The 22,441-nt window shown below is 38.0% G+C and overlaps 1 protein-coding gene across 1 annotated transcript in view; it reads left to right on the forward strand.

Moving 5' to 3' along the window:
* BEST4 (bestrophin 4) overlaps positions 1-22,441 on the forward strand; it is a 352,673-nt gene that overhangs the window by 152,888 nt on the left and 177,344 nt on the right. The window contains exon 3 of the mRNA XM_044085335.1: positions 14,208-14,441. Within this exon, the coding sequence (XP_043941270.1) occupies positions 14,208-14,441 (234 nt within the window). The remainder of the gene's footprint in view (positions 1-14,207; positions 14,442-22,441) is intronic.

The raw sequence follows: 22,441 nt of genomic DNA on the forward strand, positions 1-22,441 counted from the left end.
GTTGCAATCTCATTAGTGGAAAGAATATTTCCAATCATGCATTGTACTAGTGTCAAGACATCTCAGCTGTTCCTATTTTGAATTCACTTTCCTATTTTCAGACCTAATTTAGAATGTCCCTATTTTTGGAAGTATATCTCTATTTTCGGGCTTAATTTACCACTTCAAACAATTTTCTGAATCCTGTTCATCACATGTGATTTTGAAGGTGTCTTGTACATAGATAAGCACACGACATGACCAACATATTATGACAAGAATAATTTAAAAAAGATGATGCACATCTTACAACTTCCTCTTCCTGAAGCTAAAATAAATGACCTTGTGTGGTAGAATTTTAGGATACAGTTCATTAAAGTGTACAGAGTTTACACTGTCTCTGATAATGTGCTCAGAGTCACCATTTTTGTCACTCTCTGTTTATTAAACACGTGTTTTGAGTGGTATTCCTCATTCCTACTGGAAGTGGGTAGAGTTGCGTGCTATTTGGTATTCAGATTTTATGCTAATTAGATATCCATATTTTTAGCTGGATGTTCAAAATTTTCAAGGGCCTTTGGACTTATTTTCGATGTCTGCAGGTTGAGAGGTATGGTAGCAGCTAGTCTGGCATTAGTACTAATCACAACTTCATACCTGTTGTATGGCTCACACAGGTAGCGGCTCACACTCCCATAGTAGTCATTTGCTCTTGCTATGTGTCAAGTGGGATTTTAACCAAAAATTGGTTGGAATAACCATCGAATTTTTGGGTACAACTGTAGTTACTATCTCTTCAAATAATAAGACTAGGCCTAATTTGAAGATGTCTAGAGAAAAGCAATGTTTCTTTTGCTACTGTTGATGACATGGGGACTATGACTGCTTGATAATAAATATAATTACAAAAAAAATAACAACTGTAGAATAGTCAGTCTCAGAAAGTATGACTACAAACACTAGCAAGCATAAACAAAAATAATAACAGTTTCTGCAATATGAAGAACCTTCTGATCACAAAGAGTTGTGACAGAATTGTAGATCAGTAAGCATGTATACCTTTAAGAAGCTTTCCATGGGCTTGCACATGTGTATAAATACTGAGCACGTGCGAGACAGACTGACATTTTGTAGAGAGCTGTTGCGATGTAAGGGTACATAGTCTGTCAGTTAAGCAGTTTGTTTATATTTTATGTCGCTGCTATCCATCCTGATGTGTTTCTATATAATAAAGCATATAAATGAACTACCCCGCCTGTTCGTCTTGAATCATAACATAGGACGAACAACATGGTGTCAGAATGGGATCCAGAATTAGGACCAAGAGGCACTCAGTTAATGTTGGAGGAATACAGAAGAATGGATCATCCCTACTGCACATACAACTCGCAAAACAGATCAGAAACAAATTCCAAATACTAAAACTTGCTTAAATGATTTCTTACTCAAAGAATATAAAACAAAGCACTCAGAATGCTTAAAATAAATTTCTAGTTAAACAAAATGTCCAAAACTGCAACATATTGATAAAAATATTCAAAATAGTTTCAAAAATGTTTGAAACAAGGTCTGAATCACATAAAATGTATAAAATAAGGAAAATGACTACATTTTTTCGCTATGTGCTACTTTTTCGCATTAATTAAAGCTATTAAAAATATCCAAAGTATACAAAGTGTTTGCAAGTTTGTGCAGTATTACAGTGCAGATATTTCCCAAAAATACAGCCATTTCAAAGCATGTTTCGCAAAGTATAGTATTTCAAAGAGTTTATTGTGCATTTGAATGTTATTACAAGTACCTGATATGTGTGCATGTTCATATAAAATTACAAAGGCCATATTTACAGTGTGTTTAAGCATACATTGTTGTCATGGCTGAAGGATTTTGGAAACCTGGTCCACTTGTGTTTGATAATAATATTGCAGAGAACTGGAGAGTGAGCATTAGTACAATGTTTTCATACAGGCTGCATTTTCTGACAAAGATGCAAGTAAAAAGGCATTTATTCTGCTTAATTTAGCTGGGTCAGAAGCTACAGAAAGAGAACGTTCATTTGTGTATGCACCTGCTACCTATACAGGAAAGTGGGAAAACCATGATATTGTTTTACCGGCTGACTCAAGGGAGGACACAGAGTGCTTAAAACGTAAATTTAGAGAAATGTCTAATCCCCAAACGAATATTGCAATGGAAAGGCACTTATTTTACACACGAGATTAAAAGCCTGGGGAAACTTTTGCAGCATCTGTAGCTGACTTGAGAAACAAAGCTAAAACATGCAGATTTGGTAATTTAAAGGCTGAGTTGATAAAAGACAGACGTGTGTAATATTAAGGATGACGCTGTCAGAAAGATTTTGCTTTGAGACAGTGATTTAACTTTGAATAAGGCCATTGAGATTTGTCAGATAAATGAGCTCACAGAAAAGCACACAAATATGCTTACAAATGAGAAATGCATGCTTCTAGTATCTTCTAGTGCTAATGTTGATAGTATGCAGCACATGGTTAAAAGAAATAGGCCCAAGCACACGGCAGCAACTGTGAATCCTGTAACAATCCCTGGTAAACCCCGAAGCTTTCTAGCAAATTCCAGAGCAGGCATAGTCTCAGTGAAGCACAAGGGTGAGTCAGCAAACTCAAAGTATGTGCCCTCACTTAGCCTCATAGTCAACTTTCGTAATTGTGGAGGCAATCATATCTAAAAGATAAAAGTGCTTAGCTTTTTGTCAACAATGCCACAGATGTAAAAAGAGGAATAATTTCCAAACATTTTGTAAATCAAGAGAGGCTCATTCTTTTATTAAAAGAGAACATTCAAGGAAACAAGTTGATCAATTAGAAAGCTGTGACCCTACTTTTTTGTTGATGGTGTGTCAGTGCTTAATGAAACAGTCAATGCAGTAGATGTAAGGGCAAAGAATAAAGTATTTTGTACTGTTCAGATAAATGGAAGACCTATAAAGCTCAAAGTTGACACAGGTTCAAAGTGCAATGTTATGTCAGCAGAAACATTTGCTAGAGTATGTGCTGGTGAGAAGCTTGATTTGACAAAATGTGCAAAGCTTGTTGGTTATGGTGGTGAAGAAATTCTGACTGAGGGTTCAGTAGTGCTTTCATGTTACTCTTCTGGAAACAGCTATGACTTGCAATTTTATGAAGTCAAAAGGCACTTACAGTCATTATTAGGCCTCAGAGACAGTTTGAAAATGGGGCTACTTTAATTTAACAAGGAAGTCCACCATGTAAGCTTAAAAGACCACTGTTCTAATTTTGCCCAGTCTATTTTCTCTACCTATGCTGATCTTTTTGAAGACAAACTAGGCAAACTCCCAGTTGTGTACTCCATGAAGTTAGACCCTGAAGTCAGCCCAGTTGTCAGACCAGCCCAGAAAGTTCTAGTAGCTATGCAGAACAGAGTTGAGGTTGAGCAAGATAAAATGGTGTAGCAAGGTGTGATTTGTCCATTTGATGAACCGATGGAATGGATATCTTCCGTGGTGGTAGCTCATAAGAAAAGCTCAGATGATATCAGAATATGTATCGATCCAAGAGATTTGAACAAAGCACTGAAAAGACCTCATCATCCAATGCTTACAGTCAAAGAAGTCTCTGCTGTTATGCCAAATGCCACTGTTTTTTTCTGTTTGGGATGCAAAGAGTTCATTTTGGCAAATTGTGCTTGACCAAAAATCGTCATTGCTAACCACTTTCAGTACTCCTTTTGGCAGGTACATATTTTTGAGAATGCCATTTGGGATAAATTCTGCAAGTGAAGTCTTCCAGCGTGCCATGGAACAATTTTTTTCTGGTTCTCCGTGTACTATTATAGTAGATGATATTCTAGTAGGAAGTAATGGTGAAGCCGAGCATGACATTAACCTCAAGAAAGTTCTGGAAAGAGCACATGAAGTGAATCCTAAGCTGAATCCTCAGAAGTGAAAATTCAGGCTACGAGAAGTTACTTATGTTGGTCATTTGTTTACCAGTTCAGGCCTAAGACCAGATCTTTCCAATCAAACAGCAATTCTTGAGATGTCAGCTCCAGACAATGTTGAAGCCTTACAATGTTTTCTTGGCATGGTTAACTATCTAGGCAAGTTCCTTCCAGACTTGAGCCAACTTTCAACACCACTGAGAGAGCTGCCACACAAAGATGTATCTTGGTCCTGGTCAGAACAACATCAAAGAGCATTTAATGTCCTGAAACAAAGAATTGCCAGTCCACGAACTCTCAGATACTATGATGTTCACAGACCAGTTATTTTTCTTGTGATGCTTCGAAGTTTGGTCTTGGTGCAGTCGTTCTTCAAGAGGATAGACCAGTAGCCTTTGCGTCCAGAACTTTAACCCAAACCGAGATACAGTATGCGCAGATTGAGAGAGAGCTCTTGGCAATTATGTTTGCATGTTTGAAGTTCCATGATTATATTTATGGCCACCCAATTCAAATCAAAATGGATCACCAACCTCTAGTCATTATATTGAGAAAGCCTATGCATGCAGTTCTTACCATATTGCGATGCATGATGTTGAAATTGCAAAAGTATAATTTCAGTCTTGTCTACACAAAAGGCAAACTTCTTTATCTTGCTGATACATTATCCAGATTGCCCAGAAATACCACTGAACAGCATGAAAATGAGAAACTTAATTTTTAAGTCATGGAAGTGAGAAATTTTACTTCCACATATCTTGATGAGCTTAGAAGTCACACAGCCTCAGATCCAATACTTCAGAAGTTCAACCACTGTATCAGTCAAGGATGTCCTTCAAAACAATCTTGTTTACCAGTAGAAGTGCAACCTTATTTTCCTTACAGAGATGAGATTTTGTTTGACAATGGTATCATCATGAAAGGTCCAAAAGTGATTGTTCCAAAATCTTTGCAAAAAGAGTATATTACCATCTTGTATCGTGGTCACCCAGGAACTGATACTACCAAAAGAAGGGCGAGAGGACTAGTATTTTGGCCTTCTATGTCAAATGATATTTGGAGAGTACTTTCATCTTGTTCTATATGTAATAGTACTAAGCCACATCAACAGAAAGAACCAATTCAGCTAAACCAGATTCCTGAACTACCTTGGTTGACAGTAGCTACAAACATTTTCAAATGGAATGGTCAACATTACTTGGTGTTAGTAGACTCTTTGCCTCTGGCCATTTACAGAAGAAGGGAGAACCATGGCTGTCTGTGCCAGAAGGGAGTTACCACAATGATTTTGGGGATTCCTTCTGAATCTTCAGAAATACTCTGGATATCAGTGGAAAGGCTGGAAAAAGCATATACAAACATTCCTCTCCAAGGAAAGGAAAAAGTATCTGGTTTCCAGGCCTTCTTGCATGGAGTCCTGGAGCAGAATTTTGTCAGCTGATTGTTCAGAGAGGAGGCAAATAGGTCTACAAGAGGAACTCCCCACACAGATGGAGCAAATCATGGAAGACCCACTAATCTAGTTTCCATTTATGAGGGTCTGCCCTTGTCCTGCTCAGCTTGTCTGCCATACAATTTTGTTCTGATGGAATGTAGCATGCCAGTAAAGTAAGATTGTGCTTTGAAGCTATATCACAAGCTAACATGACTAGTCTGCAAATGGGCTATGACCTGGTTTCCCCTTGCTTCTTGATGTGCCATGTGACTGTGGTATTGTCTGCAACAATTCGAAGAGGTCCTGGGGACCAAAGATGATTCAAAGAGTTGAGTGCCTTGATCAGGACAAGTATCTCTTATATGTATGTGCTTGCATCTTGCCTTGGTGTCCCACATATCTTGCACTTTTATCCCTCCTGAAACTGATCCCCAAGCAAAGTCTGAGGTGTCTGTGCCTGTGACTGTTTTGGAACAGGGAGGGAGAGGGGGAGACCTGGATTTAAGGATATCTGTTGTCTCCCCCAAATGCTTTCTCTTCTAACAACCCCCAGCATTGGGATTTGAAAAGATAAAGGTTATTGATACTGTGACCAAAGAATTTCAGATACAACCACTGTATCTTTCTCATGGTGAGTCTTGCCAGGGGTATCATGAGAATCATAGATGCTATAGGACCCAAAATCCTGAGGTATTTCCTCGCAGTGACCAAAGTCTGAGTGGAAATCCTTAGCAACAGATCTATATATATAGACCTATTTTTCCTGTGGAAGAAAAGCTCTTTGAACTGAGGTGTCTAACAGATTACTAAGGAACAAAATTCTGTGTGAAGGAGTCAAAAAAGACTTGGAATTCCAACTTGTGTAAGAGATCTCTCACCCAAATGAGAGATTCCTAAAACTTTGAAAAAGACTCTGCAAAGATAAGCAAGTAATCTAAATATGGAAAAATGTGGATATCCTGTGGCCTGCAATGAGCTATAACTGAAGCTAGACACTTTGTGAACATTCTTGGTGCAGTGGATAGTCCAAAAGATAAGACAGAGAGCTGATAATGTGATTCAGACATACAAAATGTTACAAAACACCTGAAGTCTAGATGAATAGTGATGTGATGATAAGTACCTTTTAAATCTAGTGTTACCAGGAAACTTGAATGAAGAAGAAGAGGGAACTGGTTGTGAAGTGACACCATTTTGAATGTGGGAACTATCATAGACAGGTTTAGGTAAAAAAGATCCAGAATTAGTCTCCACACATTTTCTTTCTTTGGCACTAAAACCATCCTTGAATACAAACCTTTCCTGACCTGGGAAGGGTGAACAGATTCCATCATATGTTGGAACAGCATGTGATGAAAGACAGGTGGAAATTAAAGAGTCTGGAAGGGAAATGCAACTGCCAGGGTGGAGGCAGGGTACAAGGTTCCTTAAATAGTCATTCTGACATGTTGGACTGTCCTTGGTTTTGGGATGTTCCACAATTCTTTTCAGAACCCTCAAGCCATCCCTTCTTAAATGTCTGTTTACTTGCATTTTGTTGAGACTGTTTATTATTTTTTTTTTTGCTAAAATTGAATGAGAGGTTAGAGAATCCCTAAGACAATTTGGAAAAAGATGGCTCAAAAATCTTAGAGATTGTCTGTATGAATGTACACTTTTCATCACACTTTCTGATTACATCTGCAGTAGTGCTAAAATCTAAATCTTTATCCAAAGGAGAATTTAAAATCTCATTTTTAACACCATCTGGGAGGTTCTGAGAATGCAGCCAGGCAAACATCCTCAAAACTGTACCAGTGGCCATGACCCTGGAAGAAGTATAATTTGAACCATACACACACTGCAAACAATGAGTCGTGACATGTACAATAGAAGAAACTAAATTATTTAAAGTAGATTGTTCCTTACCAGAAGAAACTCTAGACAAAACATTCCTCATACTTTCACAATTTGTCATAACAAACTTAAACATATGATCTTGACAATTCAAAATTCTGAAAATCAAATTTGCAGAAGCATACATTTTTTCCAATACTTGTCAATAATCGTCCTATCCTTAGCAGAGAGAGCAGGACTGGAATTAAGTAACTAAATGTTTAGCAGCAGTAGGATTAACTATAGCTATAGCTTCTGGGTCAGGTTTGAGAAAAGTGTACAGAAACTTAAAAATATTGAGGAACTTTAAGGATTAACTAAAGCTATAGCTGTTGGGTCAGATTTGAGAAAAGGGTACAAAAACTTAAAAAGATTGAGGAACTTTATACACCTTAGCTGCTTTTTTAGAGGCAGCTGACTGACAACCAAGAAAATCGCAGTGCAGTAACACACACATCCTCCAAAGCTGACAGAACTGGAGGAATGGGTGAATGTTCTGGAAGTTCTTCTGTAACAGCTGATAGTATTTGCTCATAGTGTTTTCTGAGGGACTGAGAAAACCTCAGTGTTCTTCCACTGAAAGCCCTGGCACATTCTAGAAATAGTCTCAGAGAAAGAGAAAACCCCAGAAGGAGAATCAGAAACTGATTTCTCTCGAGTCTGAATCAGAAATCTGAGGAGAAAACCCTGTATCTGTCCTTTCATCTTCATGCATAGATTCAGAATCTTGAATTTCTTTAGGAAAAGAGGTATCCCTCTTTCTTTTACCAGAAACTACTTTATAAGAAGGATCACTAGCCTGAATTAAACTAATCTTGTCTAAACCCTGAGCCAGACCCAGTAAACTACTCTTGTCTAAGAAAATTTGAGGATGAGTAGATACATGTTTAGTTTTCTGTTTTTTGACAGGAAAAATGGGCCAACAGTGTTATTAATGCCAGCAGCAGCTTCCCCAGGGATGGGCACAACATTCTGACAAAAAATAGTAGCCTTCCCTGTTCCCTCTCTCAGAACTAACAAGTGTGGCTCTCCCTTGCCCACTGACGGGGCCGAAACAGTAGCAAAGGATATGGCTAACCCCTGTTCCATAGTGGTTGTAGGTGCTACACCAGAGGGATATGGGGTAAAAGATGACTAATCTGAGGTACAGTTAATGACCACAACAGAGTCATCCAGCTGAGGCAAGGCTGCAGTGGCAAAGGCTGTTTGCTTAACTTTTTCTTTTTGTTTCTAGAAGTAGGACCACTTGTGGAATTGACAGTTTGCTCCATGGTCAAGCCGGAAATGATGTCTGTTTCGTGAGGAAAACAAGCAGCAACAGCTGGTAAAAGCTAAAAGTCTTTAAAAGTCACTTTGTTCACATAAAACACAGTAAAACACTTTGTCAGCCTCTAAAAGCAAACTAAATGCAATTCTCCACAGGAAAAAATGTTTTTCAATAACTTTAAATATCTTTTAAACTGACGGGGAAAAAAGAGCACTCTAATTTAAAAGTTCACTATAGTCTCATGACAGTCCATTAAAACACAAACTCTTAAATTTAAAATAACTTTTTTGAACAGAAAAGTGTTATTCAACAAGCATTTTTTAAATGGAAGTTTTTTTCCCCCCAAAGGGAACTTGTCTGCCCAGCAAAGGAGCAGTACAAGCTGACCATCAGTCCTCAAAATCCACAGAGGAGCATAGTCTTCAGCGACAGGAAAGTTCTAAAGGACTTGGCACCCAAGCCTGTCTTTTTTAGTCATCTCAGCTCAAGCTAACTGAATGGTTTGGGAGTGTGGAAGGTGCCCTGAAGCTTTGGAAGCTGACTGGCAGGTATAGCCTATACAGGATATAACCATATAGCTAAGGCTACTGCAGCAGTGGTCATATGATGAACATACACGTGATGTAATCAACCTTTTTTTTTTTTAACCTTCGGTTTTAGGTAAACACGTTGGAAGTGTGAGTGGCATTGTGGATGCTGACAAGAATTAAATGAATAAAACAGGGGAGAAGAGTAACTGTACACTGAAATAACATCTATTATATAATAATAATATAATATAATATATTATCATATAATGTTTCTATGGAGAAAATAATATGCAAATAACAAAGTACTTACAATATATTAAACTGCACGTCATGGGATGTGAAAGAGAGTAAGACACAAGTCAAATGAGAGGAAGAAAGGAAAGAGAAAAAAAATAAAAAAGTGTGCAGGAAGAGACAAGGAGGAAGGGTGCAGCTTTCTCCTACCCAACTTTGAAAGATCGGTACAGTACTACAGGAATTTAGGAGTGTGATTACAGATAAGTCAGGGTGCACCCACCTAATGGAGCACCATACAGACACAGGCTCTAAGTGTCCCATCAGACAGGCTCCTTACAATGTGCCAGAGATAGAAATTACAGGAGAGTGGATCTGGGGTAATGCAAGAGTCCAATTGTTTACTTCTATTTTAACATTATCTTATAACAAACTATAAACTAATAAATAACGTTTCTTTTTCATTTTTAGTATTCAGTAATAGCATATGCTCAGAATAACTAATCTGAAATACTCTCAAGATCAAGAAGACAGCAAGTGGAGAGAAGGGTGGGGTGGTAAATAGGAGGTCAGCTGAGGGACCCCACCAAAATGGTCCAGATTGGGCCACACAATTGCAAAGGCCAGCCTAAAGGGTACAAGAGTTCCACACATCCAACAAAGGGTGAAACATCAGCAAGCTTTATGTGAAGCAACACTTTATAACCAAAATTCTATCTGTCAGTAAGCCAAAAGGCAAGCCAGGCAAGGTTCTAAAGAGAAAAATAGAGATTTGGAATAAAAGGGAAAAAATGACAAGACGTACATTCAAAACGAGAGGCCAAGAATGCACCTTCAAGAAAAGATGGGCTTTTCTAATAAAACGTAAACTAAAACAAGCACTCAGGAAAAGATGGGTTCTTCTAATAAAATGTAAATTAAAACAAGCATTCACTATTGTATAACTCTGAGATATGTTTTGTGAAAGACATTAAAAGTCTTATAGTAGCAGTGAGTCAGTACTAGAAGACATATTTTGTTTGATATAATGCATTTTAAAATATTTTTCTGATGACTTTTTCATTAGCTTCCTATTTCACACAAAACGGGAAATGAGAATTTATGGAGAAATAATTTCCCACCTGAGGATAATTTGGATTGTGTTAGAACTATATCCAGCAGGTGACAAATATAAAAATACCTGACTGTATAAAAGGTTACATTTGCAATGAAATAACAAATTGACCTTCTTTTTACTAGGTATCTAAAATATGTGGCAAAACAAAATCATGTTTCTATAAAACTGCAGATGACTGCATGTTCAATTTTCAAACGATTTAGACTTGGTGCTGAGATAAAAACTGCTTTGAAATTTCAAACTGCACTTGGAAAAAAATAAATGCACTCATTTTCAACCATACCTCTCAACTGTCCAGAATATCCAGATTTTTTCTTATATTTTTGGTCTGTTTGTCATAACACTTGTGGTTTTCTGGCAAATCACTGAGGAATGAAGTCACAAAATAATGACATACTTTTGAGTTTCAGACTTCATATGTCTCAGAAAAAATGCATGCTAAGACAACCCCCCCTTATTTTAGTCTTTGTCCAGATTTCTTGAGCTAAGAGATTTGAAAGTATGGTTTCAACCTGTCTGAAAATTTGAAAGGGCAGATTGTTTTAAATTATTTCCAAAAGTATTTTATTACAGAACAAAAAGAAGACAAAGAAAGAAATGCGGTTTAGAAAAAAAAAAGATGTGGGGTGGTGAGAAAACATGAAGTCAAGAGGTTTAATAAATCTTAAAGTATGTGGCCATGCCTTGTTAGATGCAGTCAAAAGTCCGAAAAAAAGGATTTTATTGGTACAGAGGAGTGATCAGTGCATGATGAGGTCCTCATGTAGCAGTATAACCAAACATGTATATATGTGAATTGCAAGGATTCTTGCAATTGCTCCTAGAATCATAGCAGTAAAAAGCTAAACATTCTCTCTCATTTGGGTCTCATACCCAGGACATCCTGCATACCGTACTGGTATCACTGTCACTGGGCCAATAAGAATCTCTGGACAGATAGTTATTGACATTTCCCTTAACAGCATTATCTTTTCAGATAAGACACCCACACACACACACACACCTCCACGTAGCGAATAAGGTCAAATTACAAAAACAAAAAAAAAGAAAATATACAATTACTGAGGAAGCCCTCTGCCTAGGCGCTACAAAGACACAAACACACAAGCACTCATCTTGGTCCAGTGGCAGTCACAAACACACTCTTTCTATTCTTGCTCCAGTGACAATGATACCACCATTGTATGCAGGCGTTCTTGGATGTTAACATCTATAATTTTAACAATGCTTAAGCTGAGGGCTTTCTCTGTATTTGTGTGTGTGTGTGTGTGTGTGTGTGTGTGTGTGTGTGTGTGTGTGTGTGTGTGTGTGTGTGTGTGTGTGTGTGTGTGTGTATGTGTGTGTGTGTTTGTTGTTTGACTGCATTTACTCTTGAAAGTCTTATTTCCCACTTAGACGTTACCTGCAGTGATGCAGTAAACAATACTTTGTTAAGAGCTGAAGACAGGTTCAGGAAATTACTATTTTATGACCCCCTAATTAAAATACAGGCCTACCTAGCAATTGTCCAGATTTTTGCCTAATATTTTGGATCTGTTCCTCATAAAATTTGTGTTTTTTCTGGATGTTTGTAGCAAATCAGTAAGGACTGAATTCACGAAAATAATTACAGGCATTTGAGTTTCAGACTTCATATCCTTCAGAAAATGTATGGCAACACAGGAACACAAAAACCAAAAAACAAGTAATGTCCGTGGTATCGCCAAAGTCTCAAAACAACCCACTAAAGTGTAGTTGGTCCAAAAACAAAACAGTGTAAGAAACTTCTCTGTGTGGAAGATTTTCAGTCCATATATTTCTAGTTAGTCACTGTATATTAATCAGATCAGACAATAGTAGTAGAAGTAGCAAACTTAAACTCTTCTGAAGTCAAAATAAAGCAAAACAAAAAAAAAAAAATAATAGAAAATATAAAACACAGGAACACAAGACCTTCTTTTCTAGAAATGTTAGCTTATACAAGCAATATTTAAAATGTGCCCCTATTATTTAGGGCTTTGTCCCCGTTATTTTTGTCTTTGTCCAGATTTTTTGTCCTAAGAGGTTGAGAGCTATGAATACGGGATACAACATCTCTCTGGTGTCTCAATATCCAGACAATTATGGGACTAGAGTTTAGAACCCATTTTGGAAAAGGATCAGCTGTATTTGTGACAGTTTGGCTCTTTACATCAGTACAATCTGCCGAACACCTCTGTGACATTTTTAACTATTTAAATAATGCTATTTCAAGTAAGATATTGACTGTAAAGTGTTTCCATGTATGTACAAGAAGCCTGCTTTTGATGTGACTCCGTTATTTAACTCCTGTCATTTTTGTGTTTTGCTGTGTATGTAGCAAACTGATTGAACTTATATTAAATAAAATACACTTGACTAGAAACATTTCTTTGTCCATACCATATACTCATTTTATGATTCTTCCATACATTACTTGCTATGCTTTGTTTCTGAATTGTTCTGTAACCGCCTGCATTTATATCACAAATATTGTTGAGAAGTTGGCATTCAGTTCTTATTACTTTACACTCAGGAATGATCTGAACATTCAGACTGACTCTAAAATGCAACAAGAAGTTGCACTCCAATGGCTTTCTGACTAGATAAGGGTAATTGCTTATTCTTCAGTATGTTATTCTGTTTCTTAAAAAATATTAGCCAGGAAAGTTTGTTGGCCTGGGGATATTTATTAGTCATAACCCAAGCCCTAAAATAGCAATTAAGGTGCTTTAAAACATTTATACAGCCATAAAAATACATTAAAATATTTACAAATGTATGAAGAACACAAGAAAAAAGTGCATTGCATACAAATATGAGTATGCTATAAAGAAGCAATTTGATATAAAGAAGCAATTTTCAAATAGTATTAACTATTAAAAGAAGCAGTATGTAGCAGTTTAAGGAGTAAACAGTTCTACATCAGTGTTCAAAAACAGTTTACGGTAAAGGAGATAAATAGATAGAAACATTGGCAGAAGGAAGAGAATACGGCTACAAATGAAAAACATTCCAATAATAATTGGTATAATATGCACCCAAAAAGAGGAAATATATTAAGGGGCATTCAGAAAGACAAAACACACTGCACAATCCTGTATCTAGCAGGATTACACAGTGCATTATAAGGGAGCGATTCAGTGACTCTTCTAACACTAGTGCATGAAGGTTCCACCAGGTAGCATGTGGTCTTGTTAGAAATTGCTGCATACACGTGTCAGTCCAGGGGCAAGATTAACGTAAATAAGTCATGTGCTCTGCCCTGGATCCATACACTGGGATAGAAATAATGGAGTAAAGTTATTCAAAGACAAGCTCTACTGCATTATTTCAAAACAGAACAATGAGGAGTGAACATGGTAATTTGGTAAAGAGCACCCATTGCTGAATATTGCAATCACAGAAGAGAGTCTGTTACAACTACAGCCAGTTAAGTACAGAGAGACTGTATACATGTCTCATATATGTGTGTGTGTTTCTGTGTTTCTGTGTGTATGTATGTGTATGTGTGGGTGTGTACTGGTGTCTCTGTGTGCACGTTTAAGACAGAAAGACTGTCTGGGGTCTGTGTGTGTGTGTGTGTGTGTGTGTGTGTGTGTGTGTGTGTGTGTGTGTGTGTGTGTGTGTGTGTGTGTGTGTGTGTGAGTGTGTGTGTGTGTGTCCATCTGTCTGTCTACAACAGCATTACACAAGTCAATAGGAGAAACACTTAATGCAGTTGTTCAAATGGCTAAGTATTCACTATAAACATAGCCAGCATGTTCTTTTGTATTTTGTCATCAAACTGTTTCTTGAAAAATTCTGTATTCTCTGAAATTTCTATTTTTCTAGGTTTTTATGTCACTCTGATTGTAAATCGTTGGTGGTCTCAGTACACCAGCATCCCTCTTCCTGATCAGCTGATGTGTGTTGTCTCTGCCAATGTACATGGTGTGGATGAAAAGGGGAGGCTTCTGCGACGCACAATGATTCGTTATGCCAATTTGTCCTCTGTTTTGATCATGCGCTCAATCAGCACCAGGGTACGGAAGCGGTTTCCAACTATGGACCATATTGTTGATGCAGGTATTATAATCATCTCCTTACTGTAATTTGTCACATCTTCAAAAGAGGTACATTTTAATGTTCAAATGCATGCTAAATCTATCCCAGCTGTTCTGTTTAAAATCCGTACATGTTGTGACAGAACAACCTTCTAAAACTTCAGTTGTTCAGATATTCACATTAAATACTTTGTATGAAGGCCAGGTATGCTTTTTTAACATTGTCAGACAAGATAACTTATGTTCAATATAATACTCATTGAATATAGTATATACAATACAATACTTACAGTAAACTTTCAAGTATCTGTAATTCCACTGATGGGTACATTTAGTTCCAGGGACACGGGAAGAGATGGCAGAAGTGTGTAGACTGAAGATGTAATACTGAGGATGTCTGAAAATCTAACTTCTAATTTCACTAAGGGTGCAGTTAGTCATATGCCATGTGTGTCACAGCATGCACTACAATGGAAAGAGTATCTGTTTTCTGCAATGAGATGGGCTACCAGTTACATTTAAAAGGTCTTGTCATATTCCTCATTGTTAGACTTTTTTATGTTTTACACACTCACACACACACACACACACACACACACACACACACACACACACACACACACACACACACACATAGGGTCTATATCACTTAATCAAAGATTCCCCACTGCAAAGCACTGTTCATCAAACTAAATACAGTGAAAGCTCACTTCAATGAATAACTTACCCAGGGAAAGGAATGAGTTGCCCAGCATTCCAACAGCCACACACAGCACACTATTTCAAACCAACCCAGGTGAAGGTCTGCATCCCCCACTCTGCCAACTATATATACCAACTCCAAGATCGCACTACAGTGGGGAAAAGGGCAAATTTCTGATGATATCCAACTCGTTCCTTTCTCTGGGAAGTCATTCTTTGAAGTGAATGTTCGCTAAAGTGAATGTTCATTGTATTTGGTTCGATGAACAGTGGTTTGCGGCAGTGAACCTTCGATAAAATGATATAGACCCATATATATATATATATATATATATATATATATATATATATATATATATATATATATATATATATATATATATATATATATATATATACATACATATATATATATATATATATATATATATATATATATATATGTGTGTGTGTGTGTGTGTGTGTGTGTGTGTATGTGTGTAAATATACATACATACATACAGTGGATGGAAAAAGTGTACACACCCCTGTTAAAATGCCAGGTTTTTGTGATATAAAAAAATTAGACCACAGTAAATCATTTCAAAACTTTTCCCACCTTTAATGTGACTATAACCTGTACAATTCAATTGAAAAACAAATAAATCTGTTAGGGAAAAATATAAAAAATAAAAAACATACAATAAGCTGGTTGCATAAGTGTGCACACCCTTAAACTAATACTTTGTTGAAGCACCTTTTGACTTAATGTAAAATGCACCACATTGGCACATAGCCATATAGACAACCCACTTGGTCCGACATGTGATCAGATGTCTAATTTCAAACACTTTAGAAGTGTCTATAGAGGTAAATGATTTAGTTTTAAAAATCACTTTACAGTATTTACAATTACCACAATTGGTGCTGCCTCTCATATCATTGTTCCTAACTTTGCCCAAATTCAATTCCATCTTCTTATACCAGGGCAAAGCTTCACCTATATTCCTACTGCAATTAAAGAGATTATAAACAAATATTGGCATATCCTGAAGTCAGATGAGTTCTTTGATCAGTGTCTGGATGAATACTGTTCATATAGTTATAGACGCAGTAGGAATATAGGTGAAGCTTTGTCCTGGTATAAGAAGATGGATTTGAATTGGGGCAAAGTTAGGAAAAATGACATGAGAGGCAGCACCAATTGTGGTAATTGTACATACTGTAAAGTGATTTTTAAAACTAAATCATTTACCTCTATAAACACTTACAAAATGTTTGAAATTAGACATCTGATCACATTATAGATAAACTCACTAAACTAGGTATAAATCCCTATGTCACAAGATGGGTTGCCAACTGGCTCACTGACAGAACCCACACTGTGAAAGTAGCAGACTCCAAATCCGACTTCAGACCAGTGACAAGTGGAGTACCACAGGGTTCAGTCCTGGGCTCTCTCCTGTTTGGTATCTACTTTTCTGAAGTACAGGCTAACACAGAATGTCTTTGGCTAATGAAGTTCACAGATGACTGCAAACTAGGAGCCATAATCAAAACTCCTAACGATGTGGACATCCTACAAAAGGGCCTCACTGAGACAGATGCCTGGTGTCAAAGCCATGGCCTCAAGCTCAATGCCAAAAAGTGCATTGTAATCCCCTTTGGTAAAAACTCTGTACTTATGAGCTACCACATAGGTGGTAGTCCACTTAACACCGAAAGTGTGATAAGAGACCTTGGGACATGAGTGGACAGTAGTCTCTCCTTTGATAATCACATCACCACAGTAGTCAGCAAATCCTTTTACATGGCACACCTCATCACAAAAGGTTTCTCATCCAGGAAAAAAAAGGTCATTGTTCCCCTCTACTCGTCACTCATTAGACCCATTATAGAGTACAATGCCCCTTTTGGTATGTACCTTACAAGACATCTACAACAACTGGAAAGGCCGCAGAAATACCTCACAAAGAGGATTACCAGCCTCAAATAGATGCCCTACACAGAACGTCTCAAAAAACTCCAGCTTTACTCCATTGCATATCGCCTACGCAGAGGCAATCTCTGCCCAACATACAAAGCTATGTCAAACCCAGAGCTGTTGGACATGCTCCACTTAAAGAAATCCCAGTCCCTCCGAGCTACAGGCTCTAGGGACCTAAACCTTGCCACCACAATAAAAAGAACATGATGGAGGGATAGATTCTTGTCCCAGAGACTTCCCATACTCTGGAACAAACTACCTATCTATATCAAATAAAGCTCCTCATTAGCACTCTTCAAGAAAAATTTCAAAACTTTGAACTGCAAATGGTCAAGACCATAAGATCAAAGTTTTGAAACTTTGAAATTGTAATAAAAAAATAATAATAAAAACAAAAAAAATTCTTACATTTGTAGGGTGTGCAAGCACCCCAGCACCCCCCACACCCCCTGCTAAATAAATATACCAACTCTGAGATCGCACTACAGTGAAGAAAATGGTAAATTTCCCATTCCACTCTGTATGGTGATCTCCATTCAAAACTTCGATCTTATGGCGCCGACCATTTACAGTTCGAAGTTTTGAAACTTCAGGCTTGTGAAGGGAATCCACACACACACACACACACACACACACACACACATATATATATATATATATATATATATATATATATATATATATATATATGTGTACAAGCTTTTTAATAGTAATACTCAAGAAAATTCTTTTAACATTTTAGGTTGTATGACTTGTGAGATTCTAGGAGTAGAAAAAAAGCACTCACTGACTAAAAGTAATAAATACATATGCCTTGACTGAAGTTTATCTATCTATCTATCTATCTATCTATCTATCTATCTATCTATCTATCTATCTATCTACCCACTCCACAAGGGGGGGTCCAGCTTGGATCCTGGGAACTACCGTCCCATCAGTCTGACAAGCCTGATCTGCAAGGCCATGGAATGTATTATCATGGAACTTATAAACAAAGACATTGGCAACCTTCAAACACTGGACCCCACCCAGTTTGGATTCATGAAGGGCTGATCTTGTCTCCTGAACCTTTTTGACTGCTTTGAATTAGTCTCCAGAGATGTGGATGAGGGTAAGGTGGTCCACACAGCCTATCTGGACCTCGCCAAGGCGTTCGACACCATCCCGAACTCTGGAATCATAGATAAACTTACTAAGCTGCGCATTAATCTGTACATCACTCGATGGGTTGCCAACTGGCTTACTGACAGAACCCACACTGTACAAGTAGCCGACACCAAATCCAGCTCCAGACAAATGACAAGTGGAGTACCTCAGGGTTCAGTACTGGGACCGCTCTTGGTTGGCATCTACTTCTCTGAAGTACAGGCCAACACTAAGGGACTCTGACTAACAAAGTTCGCAGATGACTGAAAACTGGGAGCCATTATTGAATCCCCAAATGATGTGGATATTCTACAAAAGGGCATTACAGAAACAGATGCTTGGTGCCAGCACCATGGGCACAAGCTCAGTGCCAAAAAATGTATAGTTATCCCCTTTGGGAAAAACATATACCCATGAATTACCACATAAGTGACAGTACACTAAACCCCGAAAGTGTGATAAGAGACTCAGGGACACAGGTGGACAGTGGTCTCACCTTCGATAACCACATCGCCACAACAGTCAGGAAATCCTTCTATGTGGCACACCTCATCACTAAGGGCTTTTCATCCAGAAGAAAGGAGGTCATTGCCCCACTGTACTCATCCCTCATTAGACCCATTATAGAATACAATGCCCGTTTGGTATGTACCTCTCAAGACATCTGCAACAACTGGAAAGGCCGCAGAAATACCTCACTAAAAGAATCACAAGCCTAAAGCAGATGTCTTATGCTGACCATCTAAAAAATCTCCAGCTATACTCTGTCACATATCGCCTACTCAGAGGCGATCTCTGCTTAACATACAAGACCATGTCAAACCCAGAGCTGTTGGACATGCTACGCTTAAAGAAATCCCAATCCCTCAGAGCCACACACTCCAGGGATCTAAACCTTGTCATCACAATGAACAAAACATCCTGGAGGGATAGGTTCCTGACCCAGAGACTCCCCAGACTCTGGAATAGACTGCCCATACATGTCAAGCAGAGCGCCTCTTTGGCCCTATTCAGAAAGAACCTTGACGATTGGATGGGAGATCAGAAATTCACCCCAGGGATCACATCAGTCACCCTGCTAGACAGGGGTCCAGGGAAGTAAATATTGTGGGAAGAAATAGCCAGGGAATTGTTATGGCTAGGCTTGTATAGGCCCTAGGGCCGATAGCCTAGTACCAACCTATGAATCTATATATCGGGTCTATATTACATGATCGAATGGTCAAATAGTCGAACACGTAATAGTCGACCCGTAAAAATCGAACCACCACAATGTCAAACGGAAAATAAAAAAAGAAAAACCCACCCAAACAAACCATTTAAAGGCTCCACGGATGGGGCAAGCCCCACACACACCCCGGCTACACTCCGAGATCGCACTACAGTGCAGAAATTGAAAACTTTCATTTCCGCACTGTACGGAGATATCCATTGAACCATTCGACATTGTGGCGGTTTGATTATTACAGGTCAACTATTACGTGTTTGACTATTTGACCATTCGATCACGTAATATAGACCCTATATATCTATCTACCTATCCATTCTTGATTATCAGGAAACTCTAACTGGGCAATGTCCTTTTTCAGCAGAGCCCTGGGGAGAAAACTACCATATAGCATATATTTGCATGAGCTAACAGTAAAAATAAACTAACACACTCAGGATTAAATAACTTAAAAGAGCTGATTACCATGTTGTTGTTGTTGTTGTTGTTGTTGTGTCTTTCGGCTTTTTCCAGTTAGGGGTCACCACAGCAGAACTCCGGTCCACTAATGATTGGTAGTTGATTTTTACGTGCCGAGTTACCAGCCCTGATGCACAACCTTCAACGAAGGTACGCCCATTCACACATGTCTCCACGTAGAAGACGCTCTAACTGAGAATCGAACCAGACAGCGTCTTACTGTGAGGCAACAACACTACCGCAGCACCACCACCGCGGGTTTAGCTGATTACCATGTTACACATACTATATAGTATTTACAGCATGTTAATCTATGACACATGTATAGAACATAGTATATACATCATGTAAAACTGTCACACGTCAGTAGAACAGTCAGCATTACTTTACAGTGTATGCATCCATTATAGTATTAGCACACAGACAGCAAATAAGATATATGTATATTTTATCCACACAGTTAAATGCACTTGAGACCCATAATCAGACATTGCTATAGCAAAAGTGTGAAGAGATTTAGTAACATTTGTTTGATTTGGCAGCATGAGGTGGGGAATTAGTAATGGGGATGGTAGACCGGCAGTACTGTTATACTGATAGGTATGATTTAATTTGGAATTGTAAATTATATCTGGGATAAGATTTAGTTTAAAAAGGAGTCTTGATTATGGGAGTGTTACAAGTGCAGGGCCATTTGCTTAAAAAGTACATCTTCAAAGAGTGATGTTAAAGCCTCTAAATATGGAAGATTATTGACTGGTCCTTGGACCATTTTCAGCCATGGCACAGGCAGGAGCGGCCTTAGATCAACTGGTGCCCTAGGCAAAAGGGCTCCATGATGCCCCCCATTGCACCACCTGGTGCCCCCATCCTTGTCTACCTACACCAAATATATACTGGAAAAGCCCCCCTGCTAGAGTGGCACGCTAGGCGGCCCCCTAGTTGGCCTATGCCTAAGGCCGGCTATGGGCACAGGCACATTTCAAGCAACTATACAAATGTAAATTGTACATAAATTCAAAAGACAAAATTCAAGTTCAGTTATCAGTAGGTTTTAACAGCTCACAGTTTCCATAACACTTGTGAGGAAGTCCAGTGTCTTGTGTGAGATCCAATCAAAGTATTAACATACACATGAGGAGGAGGAGTAGGATGTACCTCCTACATGTACATAGTAACATTGTAACATTCTTACCATTCAAAACATAGCTGTCAATATAATTAGAACATTTGCAGTAGTATAAGTTATCTCCATTAGTTGAATGTGTTGCTCAGTTATTTTGGGTGGTTAGAAGATGGAGTAGAGCATTACAATTAACCATTATCAAAGCAATCTAATCTAATATCTCAAGCTGTCTAACAAATCTAATTTAATTTATTCTAAATCTCTCTAACACCTGATTCATTGGAGAACACAATTAGCTCTAATTTCTGGAGCAAACAACTTGAGGTCAAGGAGTAAGCAGCAAATTTAATGAACTCTTGAAGTTGTCATAAAGCCTTTCTCTTTCCTGAGTTATGTTATATCCAGTTCATAATAAATCAGAATGCTTATGGTGGTGGTATCCTCAATCTGTTGCACACGCAAGGGAGACATCACAGATTTAAAACATGTTTTATGAAATTAGGAACATGCCTATCTTGCATGAAAAAAAAATGTTCTATAATATTTCCAAGTTGCAGTGTTTGTTTTTGGATCTCTAACATTTAGTTTAGGAACACTTCTGCCTAGGCCTGTTGAAAAGGGAGTCTGTTCAATTGTGCTGGCCCAGTTAACAAATGCAAATTAATAAATAAGCATTAGTATGCACCTCTTCAGTACTTCCTGTTTGGCTTTCATAATGCCTGTTCTAAGATACAAACTTTGAGATGAAGAGAAATCCAGAATGCATTTGTTGTTGGTGATTGCAAGGGATAAATTTACTTTTATTAAAAATATATATATATACTATTGCAAATGATGAACTGTTCAGCAGTCAAACACATCCCTTGTCAAAATACAATAGGTTGTAACATTCTTATCAAGGGCTACTTAATATGAGTTGGGCTGTTTCCACATTCTGTTCCATCCTGAACTCATGCTGGGTGCCAGAGAAAATGTGTCAATTATTCAACTTGCTTGATAGTTTTAAGTGAACCTCCTGCTTGAAAACATTCAATTCTGAGCCGAATATCAAAGTTGGTGTGTGGCCTAAAACTGAATCAGAATGAATCCGTGTCTTTCCTATGGTCTGTCTGTTTGTCTTTCTGTATCTCTGTCAAAACATTTTAAGTTATACCTGTCTGACATTTCCAAAGAATGTATTACCACACAGTACAGTACCAGGTACTGGGTTGTTGGGCCACTATTACTGTTTACACAGGAATAAAAGTATTCTTTATTTAAAATGCAAGTGTCAGTTTTCCTGATGTTTGTATTCCATGATAGAGTGTAATCTAGTAATTTTTATTCTCTTTACCTATGAAGTAAACATGTTCTTGTGACAGGCTATTACTGCTGACTGTCACAGAAAGACCCACA

The sequence above is a fragment of the Protopterus annectens genome, chromosome 10.part0, assembly GCF_019279795.1.
Source record: "Protopterus annectens isolate FY-2018-M chromosome 10.part0, PAN1.0, whole genome shotgun sequence".
Lineage (NCBI taxonomy): Eukaryota > Metazoa > Chordata > Ceratodontiformes > Protopteridae > Protopterus > Protopterus annectens.